The sequence below is a fragment of the Coenobita brevimanus genome, chromosome 23 (genome assembly GCF_032717465.1).
Source record: "Coenobita brevimanus isolate Jiangsu-jjx chromosome 23, ASM3271746v2, whole genome shotgun sequence".
NCBI classification, from domain to species: domain Eukaryota; kingdom Metazoa; phylum Arthropoda; class Malacostraca; order Decapoda; family Coenobitidae; genus Coenobita; species Coenobita brevimanus.
The window spans coordinates 20790465-20801100 of record NC_136976.1 but is presented as its reverse complement, the minus strand read 5'-3'; the positions used below and the strand labels follow the sequence as shown (position 1 = coordinate 20801100).

Here is a 10636-nt window from a genome sequence, read left to right as displayed (position 1 = left end):
AATTTTTGTCTTTTCCTCTTTAGTTTCTGAGACATGTAGATTTAAAGGCATATTCAGGCAACACAAAAGGAAACATAGCCGTTGGCCTTCTTCGTTAAGAGGTTCTTCTACACTGTTTAGTGTGGGACATTTTTTCATCTCATGATTTTCTTATCCCGCAATTTTCTTTGCTACATCATGATATATAAGAAAAGGCCTCGCCCTTTTATCCCAGCCGGGCTCCGTGGCTGCCTTTGATCTCCTTCACTGGCGAAGCCTGTGCATACAATACTTCACGTGCCCTAATTAGGTGGAGATAGAGCGCTATTGTGGCGGCGGCACCAGCATTCTATACAGTACCCCGCTGCCACACACTTACCTTCAGCAACACCAATTAGTCCAGGCTAGAAATCGTTAGAGCTTGTCTTTTAACATATAGTAGTTTTCATGACTGTTTCTAGACTATTTCTTCGTGCTGAATCCAAATATGGTGAGTGCCAGACGTAAAACTTTCAGCGTTTTTATAAAAACGCAAAAATCCAAAATTACTGCCAGGAATCCAGTGAAATGCTGAGAGTGAATCTAAGTGGTTATTATAGGTGTAAATTATGTTATATTTTATATTTTTGTTGACAAAACAGAATATTACTAGAAATATGGCAATAATGATTTATCCATACATGAAAAAAGTACACAAAGACTTTATATCGTAATGGTATCATATGATGGGTTATGAGTGTTCAGTTATAGAAATAAATTCAAGAAAGTAATTCTGACAAAATATAACGTTTATAATAATATATTCACACAATATTTATTCAGACTCACCACCACTTTCATCACTGGTATCCATGTTCAGTTTGAACGGGTTTTGACAGCTTGTTTGGCCCCTGCATTTGCAGAAGTCCGACCACGGAAGTGTAATTTTTGTGCATGGACAGTGTGTCGTTTTGCAGCCACTTTTGCAGCCACAGTTGACGAGATTAAGAACTTCATCTGGTGCAGCTAACTGTCCAGGCAGAGCATACTTTGGTCGCAATTCTTGTCCATTCATTTCCCAGCCATGCTGCAAGGGGCGATCGGGCGGCGAAACCATGCCTGCTGATTTCCACAAAGCTGTTTGGAAATGGGCTCGCTCACAATGTAGCTTAAATGCACCTTGAGTAGGTGGAAGGCTGCTGAACTTTGGTGGTACATGTTGTTTACCAGCAAGTTTTCTCTTGAAAATATTAGCACGCATGTGGCCTAGTGATATATGTGGCTCCTGCCCATGTATCGTGGCTACAAATTTCAAACAAGAGCTAGTGACGTCATCTGGTGATGCAGCAACAACACCTAGATGAAGCAAACCAGTGAACTTTTCAAGTGTTTTTAACACAGTTGCCTTGCCAGTACCAGCAAATGAAGAGATTGCATCACATCCAGTTAGGGCATGAGCTCCAAGAAGGTAACGGATGACTGCAGCATGCTTATCGACCATCTCATTGACATTGATGACAGTGTGCTTTCCGGGATATGACTCCATAGTTACCTCAGCTGTAGTTGGTAAGCCGTTGGTTCGTGCATGCAGGTGATGTGCAAGGATAAGAAGCACATCAGTGTCATCAGATACAATTCGAACTGGTGAAAAGCCTGCAGAAGCTTCGTGAATCATGCCATGACGACATCTGCCTCGTCATGTGTTACTGCTGTCTGCTGTGGACCAACCCCAACTTCTGTTCGATGTGGATCAGGGCCAGTCACGATGATGCATTTTCCTTGTGGGACCTGGATGGAGCAGATGATGCATTTTCCTTGTGGGACCTGGATGGAGTAGATGATGTATTTTTTTTGTGGGACCTGGATGGAGCACAATTTTTTAGTCATATGGATGACCTGTTCTTTGTTTGCACTTACATTCAACACGATGGCCCGTTTGGGTAAAGGCGATTATTCTGTCAGCTCGAACACGCAACTCAGACCTTTCTGTTGTGAGGTTCGTCAGCATGACTTTGTACTCAGCTTATAGTATCTGTCAAACACCACATGAAGGACTGACGCTGTCTCAGTATATCGCATGAATATGGTCACTGCAGTGCTGATGAACGTTGAAAGCTCTGCAGATAATGCTGGCCAAGGAATTGTCCATAACAAAGCACAGCCATCTAGGATTATCACCACTGGATGTTGACAGTGCCGTATTCCACATACCATCTGAAGTGTATTCTTGAGTACAGACTTGCTGCTTGTCCTCATTTCACCATTATCCTTAAAGAGAGAAGCTGGGTGTGGAGCCAGTTCATGAGAGAATAGTCTTTCTATGAACGTGGTCTCTGTTGATGATGCCATTATTGCAATGACGCGTGCATAGATAAATTCAGTATCAACAATGATGTGACTTTGGCCAACCTTAGTAGTACGTGTCGTTGCAGCTGCTATGGTCTTGACATATCTTTCCAACTTGTTGTGGGAGCCTAATGGCCATTGGCTCTCATATTCTAACCATTGGGCAGTTCCGATTTCAAGGCAACAACGAACATTAACTGTAGGATCATCAACAACTCACCCAGAAAATATATCAACAAGAACAGAGACTGGATGCTTATAATTGTCAAATATGTCAATGCATACTGAAAGAGCATCATGTATCTTCATTCTATCAGTCACATCTGCCGTGATGCATGTCAGTTGCTCCTTGTTGTGGGAGGTGACAACATGTTGAGGTTCTCCATCTTTCATTGCTTCCAGGTCATTCATCAGCTGTGCACATGTGCTGTGAGATAGTGCCCACGTGGCTAGAGTGGATTCATACAGAGTAGATCTTATGATGCCAGATGGTCCTTTGCCATATCGCATGTAGGTGGTCTCAGTGAAGAGATCTGACCATATAGCATTCCATAGGCCATCTTGGTGACGCATGACATGCTCTCCAGATATAAACCTCTTCAGAAGTTCGGGATCAAGACGTTGCATAGACCGTAGATAATAGAACCCATAGCGTGCATAATTGACATGACCTGATGCGAGAAATTATGGGAGCATCTTTCAACTGCAAACAAATGGAGCGGCCAGTCACCTTCCCTCTCTGCTCGAACAAATGTCATCATGATGGATACAGGTTTCATGAGGCTGTCCATCCCTAGCTTGGTTGTGTTACTCTGCTGGCTTTTGGCATCAAGGTATTCATTGAGCTCAGTTATTGTGTGCAGTTCCCATTTTGCAATAATAAGGAATAATGAAGTGTAAAATTAAAGCAGTTTTACAGAACTCCATACAAATTTGTCAATCATGGCAGAGTTTTTGCTCTAGATAGGTATAAAAGGAGATAGCCAATGCCTTTTACCATGATTTTATATACCTGCTTTAAAGAAATGTCTACAAAAATGCTCAGCTTTTATCATCTGGCACTCATCATATTTGAAATCGGCAGGTCGAAATTGTCTAAATCCAGCGTACAAAAAAAAATTATATGTCCAAGTGCAAGGTTCACTCAAAAATCGTACTTTCTAGCCCGGACTACAATACTATTTTTACACTTTCTTTCCTCTTTCATGAATGTCTACTCCACACTTATTAATCACGTTCACAGACCCCCAGTTACACTGTTAGCCTAAGTGGATAATTCGTATCATTGTACGTTTTCTTTTCTTTTGATGCAAATGATAAATTCTTATCCTTGTTCTTGATACTGGTTTCTTTGTTTACCCAAACTTCCATTCGCATTCCCATTCGTCTTATATCTTTGCTTTGAAATCGCAAAGCCAGAAGTGCCCTCATATATATATATATATATATATATATATATATATATATATATATATATATATATACAGTATATATATATATATATATATATATATATATATATATATATATATATATATATATACAGTATATATATATATATATATATATATATATATATATATATATATATATATATATGGGGCACTTCCGACTTTACGATATAGAAAGATAGATAGATAGATAGATATACATATGTATGTATAATGTTTATTCTTTAGTTTTTCTAGCTCTTCTGATTCATGAAGAGAACAGTGTCGTTAGCAATCGAAGACCGTTCAGCTGTTCACTGTTTCTCTGTATTCCATAGCAGTCCTAATTTGAATATTCGAAAAAAAAAATCTGGGCATTATCACAACACAGTAATTGCCATATTTACATGGAGACTTGAGTGTACGTCTTGCTTGCATGTGTATGGACAACAACACACACTTAGCTTAGTTAACGGACGAGCTCATCTAACAGTATTCTTACAAGGATTTGATCAAAGGATTTTAGGTACACTGTACCTTTAAATTTATATTTATAAAAAAAGCAACATAAAATTCGTCTCACAAGAGAATGAGAGACATCTTCTAATTCCCATACCTAAGTGAAACGAGGCTAGACTCCCTGGACTCTCCTGTCGCAGCTAATGCTCTCTGAAAGGAGGAGCAAAGACGGAATGGTGTCAGCAGGCATAAAGAGTGAACTAGGAAGCCAGGGCAGCAGTAGGAAGCTGAAGGGGAGTGGTCATAATTTAGGACACCACATTACCTTCAGTGTGCACCTGCCATCACCACCTGTTACAGTCTGCGTTGTCAGTCCCATTTCTAATTGAGTGCATACCCTGAGTTGGTCACTCACGCCTGAAGCTACCTGTGATGACAGGGAAAGGGCAGTCGGTGAAATTTTAAGACGATGTGGGAGTGAGAGGTAGGGAGAATGATGACGTTTGGTACTTGAGTAAATAGAATAATTGGATAGGAAAAACGAATGAATTACCTACAATAAAATAAGTAATAGAGGCCAGGAAAACATTAATATATATATATATATATATATATATATATATATATATATATACCTAGGCTGCTTCCCCCAAGGAAAGGGAGGTAGCCGAGACAGGACGACACACTCGCCATTTACTCATCCATTTAAACACATTCATTCGCATCTTAGCCCCAAAGGGGAGAACGGACAGATCCTCACCGCACCACACCACACAAGGGTCAACTGTGCAATGCAATCAGTGACATCCGCAGCAGGGCCCGACAGCAGAACTGGTTTGCCCCTGCCACATCATAACAGACCCATCCCCTTACCCGCACCTGACCTGACTAGCTGATCAGACCAAATGCGGGAGAATATCCCCTCAGGGCTGCGTCATCACTTGTTCATTCACAATTTCTCTCCATTTATTTCTGTCACGCACAGCCACTCTTCCTTGCTCAACAGACATCCCTCTCGCATCCAGCGCTCTCTTCACACTGTCCATCCATCCTATTCGTTGTCTTCCTCTCAGCCTTACACCTCTCACATCAGATCTAGTTATCTTTTTCACCAATCGCTCATTATCCATTCTCTCCATATGCCCAAACCATCGCAACACCCTCTGCTCAACTCTACCAGCCATCTCCCGAACAACTCCAGTTCTCCTTCGCACTTCATCATTTCGCACTCGATCCATACGCGTCACTCCACACATACTCCTCAGACACCTCATCTCCATTACATTCAAGCTTTTCCTCTCTGTTACACCCATATTCCATGTTTCAGCCCCATATAATGCAGTCGGTACCACAACACCCTCATACAGCCTTCTCTTTACATCCATTCTAAGCGAACGACATCTAAACACTTTTTTCATTCCTCCCAGCACCTTTCCTACTTCATTTATTCTAAACTTCACTTCTGCATCTATTCTTCCATCCACAGCAACATGTGACCCGAGAAATTTAAAACACTCTACCTCCTCAAGCAACTCGCCATTCAAAACTGTATTCATCCCCCAACCATCTACCAACCTCGTACACTTCATCACTTTACTCTTATTCTCATTTACTTTCAATTTCCTCCTTTCACACACCCTCCCAAACTCCTCTACCAACTGTCTCAATCTCTCCTCTGAATCAGCCACCAGTGCGGTATCATCTGCAAACAGCAGCTGCTTCAGATATATATATATATACTATATATATTTGTATACACACACACACACACACACACACACACACACATATATATATATATATATATATATATATATATATATATATATAGATATATATATATATGTGTGTGTGTGTGTGTGTGTGTATATATATGTATATATATATATATGTGTATATATATGTATATATATATATATATATATATATATATATATATATATATAATATATCAATCAATCAATCAATCATTTCCTGTGGCACCCTCGGGGATGCATAGGGCCTCGATGAACTCACACCATCACATCCTATCTTGTGCTAACTCCTCAAGATCTCCCCAACACTCATCTCCAGCTTCCCGTCTCATTGTCCTCACCCACGTCTCTTTTGGCCTTCCTCTACCTCTCCTACAAAGTGCCACCCACCCTTGTGAACCTCGTACTATTCCCTGTCTCCTATACACATGTCCTAGCCACTTCCATTGTGAGAACCTAACATACTCATCGACCGGCTGCATTCCCGTTATTTCTCTAATTCTACTATTTGGTATCCTTTCCCACCACTTATCTCCTAATATTCTTCTAAGTGCTTTCTTTTCAAACACCAAGAATTTATTTTCCATAGTCACTGTGCTGTACCAAGACTCGTGTACATAAATTAAGATACTCCTAACCATTACCTTATAAAGTTTGATTTTTGTATGCACAGAAAAATTGTTATTCCAAATATTTTTAAGCATTCCCATTGCCTGATTAGCCTTCTTTAACCTTTCCTCGAATTCAAAGTTCAAAGAACCATCCTTGGCTAAAAAAGTACCTAAATATTTAAACCTATCAACTTGCTTTACAACCATACCTCCAATTACACATTCCTGCTCATTTTCCATATTCATATTGATTATTTCAGTTTTTCCACAATTAATAACCAAACCCACCTTGCGACCTTCACTCACCAAACAGTCCAACACTCTCTGCATCTCTTCTGGCCCATCACAAATCAAAACTATATCATCTGCATAATGTAAATCCAAAAGTTTCCTGTTCTTTCCCCAAAGTATACCTGCACCGGTTTCTGGTCCAACGCGTTTCATAATGTAATCAATGACCAATATAAATAGTAAAGGCGATAGAACACCGCCTTGAATTACTCCGGACTTGACTTCAAACGAATCACTCAGACAACCATCAACCATCACTTTACAAAATGTGTCCTCATGCATGTTCATAATGACCCTCACAAACTCCTCTGGTATTCCATAATGTCTCATAATCTTCCCCATAGTCTCTCTCGAAACACTATCAAAAGCCTTTTCAAAATCAACAAAACAAAGACTTAACGGTACTCTCATTTCATTAACTTGCTGCATCAAATGCCTAACTATAAAGATCTGATCATTGCAACCACGTCCCTTTCTAAAACCAGCCTGTTCATCCCTCAGAATACCCTCAACCACCGGCTCCAACCTATTTAACAACACTTTACTGAAAACTTTCAAAGCTATCGGTGACAAAGAGATTCCCCTCCAATTACCACATTCACTCAGGTCTCCCTTCTTCGGAACTTTAACAATTACACCATTCTTCCAAACTGATGGTAGTAACCCCGTCACCTATATCTTATTGAATAGCTTGGTCAAGATCATTATTAATCTATCCCCCTCCACTTTAAACATTTCCGGAAATAAACCATCCTCCCCTGGTGCCTTATTATTCTTTAACTGTTTTACTGCTTTCTCCACTTCTGCAAGCCTCAACTCTCCTGTTTCTATATTTAAATCTTCCTGAGCAGATGGTATATCCTCTTCTGGTGGTATTGGTCTATTAAGAACTGTCTCAAAATGCTCTTTCCATCTATTTTTAATATCTCCATCTTTGGTCAATAAATTTCCTTCCCTGTCTCTAACTGGTATTTCCTTGCGTTTACCTGCATTACCACTCAGTTCTCTAATCGATTCATATGCTATTCTTTGACTCTGTCCATCATTTTTGTTTGTTAAGATTTCAACCTCTGCAACGTTTTCATACACACATCTTCTTTTATCTCTCCTAGCTAACCTTCTTACTTCTGAATTCAAACTCCAGTACGCAGCTCTTGCTAATTCAATCTCTCGTTCATCAACGCATTTCATCTCACTCTTCAATTTAGCCTCACCTCTCTTTTTTATCATATCCCACGTTTCCTCTGATATCCGTTTCTTTCTCCTGAATCTATGTCTTCTTCCAATCGTACATTCAGCAGTCTCATGCAAAACTTTGTTCACATCCTCCCACATCTCATCCACACTTCTCTCCCCCTCTTCCAACGTTTCCAACACCAAAAACCTATTTCTGCATTCTAATCTGAATTCCTCCTTTTCTTCTCCTTCCCTTCTAAGCTTAACAATATCGTATCTACCAACACCAGATTTTTCCTTCTTCTGATTTTTAAGTTTAAACCTTATTTTTGCAATGCTGAGTTGATGGTCACTACCAATATCCGCTCCCCGTTTAAGATGAACATCTAGCAGAGAACTTCTATGCCTCCTACTGATAGCGATGTGATCAATCTGATTTTTATATTTTCCACACGGCGACACCCAAGTTGTCTTGTGTATATTGCAATGCTGAAAGAGTGTGCCCCTGATGACTAAGTCATTTGCTAGACAGAAGCTTCCAAACCTCACTCCGTTTTCACCCATCCTACTACCAACTCCCATCTTACCCATACATGCCTCAAATCCCTCATTTGAACAGCCCATTACTGCATTAAAGTCTCCAACGCAGATCAAAACATCATGTCTACAGTAGGTACCCTTCCTACTCCTTCTTGCAACTTTTCATAAAATGTGTCTTTCCTTTCATCGAGTGCATCATTAGTAGGTGCATAACACACAAACAGACTGATGTTGCCATGATTTACATATATATATATATATATATATATATATATATATATATATATATATATATATATATATATACCAGTGGTTCCCAAACTAGGGGCCATGGCCCCCTTGGGGGCCATATATCAGAATGTAGGGGGCCATAACCTGAACCGGAGTTTAGCGAGTAGGTAGTCAGTGGAGAGAACTTACACAGGTTCAGTACAGGTTTGTGCAATGCCTTGTGCCAGACACATAAGTAATACGTCCTTTTTTTTTTTTTTGTGCCTGTGTAATTACCTTTTTTTATCTGATTCTGTGTTGTTGACATAAAATAAGGCATAGAGATGTATTAGGGGAGTAGATAATTTAACTCAATCTAATTCTAAGGCTTCCTAAACTATGCTATACCTCTTCACTGCATGATCCACAGGCAAGCTCTTGCTTCAAAAACTCTGCCCTCAGAATTACAGGACACTCTGAATACCATTATAAAGACTGTAAACTTTGTAAAAGGTAGTGCTCTTAACACACGCCTTTTCGAGAAACTCTGCCAAGATATGGATGCAGCTCATGAAACCCTCATATTTCATACAGCGGTTCACCGGCTATCAAAAGGAAATGTTGTTCAGCGTGTATTTGAGTTCAGAGAAGAGATCAGCCTCTTTTTCAGAATACAGAACAAGCAAGATTTGCTGTCAGCATGGTCTGCAGGTAGCTTCGAAATACGGTTAGCCTACCTTGTTGACATATTTAAACAGTTGAACACACTGAACCTGGAACTCCAAGGGAAAGGAAGCTTGAAAATCGATTTTGTTGACAAAATGAAAGCTTTCATTCGTAAGATGGAGAATTGGAGACGCAAAGTTGGAGTGGGAAACTTGGCAATGTTGGAGACAGTGTCAGAAATTGCAGAGGAGTCTGATGCTGCTACGCAGAACTTGATTACCCAACATCTTGAGGCCTTGGAAGGGGAATTTAAAAGATACTTCCCAGATATCCAAAGCCTAACTTCTCGGCTAGTAAGGTTCCCCTTTACTGCTCCAGTGACATGCATACCTGATGACAGTGATAATGCCCAAACTGAGCTGTTGACACTTCAGGAGGATTCAGGAGCCAGGATGAAGTTTGAAACTGTATCTCTCACAGTATTTTGGTCATCAATGGCAGCTTCATACCCAAACTTATGTGACTTGGCTTTTCGCCACCTCCTACCATTTTCATCAACTTATTCATGTGAGGCTGCATTCTCTCAACTACTCCCCATTAAAACGAAACATCGCAACAGACTTGAAGTGAAGCATGACCTACGGTGTGCTTTAAGTGAAACAAAACCAAGAATCAAGAAGCTTGTTGATAATCTGCAACAACACCCTTCACACTGAGTGGAATGGGGATTCAAATGAAGGAAAAATGAACCTGGCATGAATGTTCAGAAGCAAATGGTCTGGGAGGAGGTGGGTGTGTCGCAATTGAAGGCCATGGTAGTGGCAGATAATTATGACTCACTATGATAGCATATCATTTCAGAATTATAAAGTTATCAGATTTGTAAGATTCAAAGATCAGATCAAATTGCGTGGGATTAATACACTCTTTCAATCCAGTGATTTTTTTTTATTGCTGAATCAGCTTTTCGCAATAATGCAGTTTTTAATTACTCTAAGTATGAATTTTTTTAATGTGCATTTTATTATTCCTTTAGTACCATTTCAATAATTATATAAGATTCAGCTAAGACAAAATACACATTTCTTTATTAATACTTAACAAAAGAGAAAATAACAAATGGAATCAATAAAATTACATTTGCTAGAGTGATTTTTATATGGACATTATGAGTGTAGGACTGTAGTGTAGACAG

The 10636-nt window shown here is 39.7% G+C and overlaps 1 protein-coding gene across 1 annotated transcript; it reads left to right on the top strand.

Annotated features, from left to right (window-relative positions):
• The first annotated feature begins 9332 nt into the window (after positions 1-9332).
• Positions 9333-10157, top strand: LOC145392847 (zinc finger BED domain-containing protein 5-like). Its single transcript, XM_080267131.1, has 2 exons — positions 9333-9908; positions 10014-10157. The coding sequence occupies exons 1-2, from the start codon at positions 9333-9335 to the stop codon at positions 10155-10157; spliced, it is 720 nt and encodes a 239-aa protein (XP_080123257.1).
• Positions 10158-10636: the final 479 nt, after the last annotated feature.

Excerpts from the sequence above, each read along its gene's own strand:
- LOC145392847 (XM_080267131.1), top strand. The coding sequence starts at position 9,333 with ATGGATGCAGCTCATGAAACCCTCATATTTCATACAGCGGTTCACCGG. Across the intron at positions 9,909-10,013 it reads CCAGGATGAAGTTTGAAACT|GCTGCATTCTCTCAACTACT; the intron begins GTATCTCTCACA and ends TATTCATGTGAG.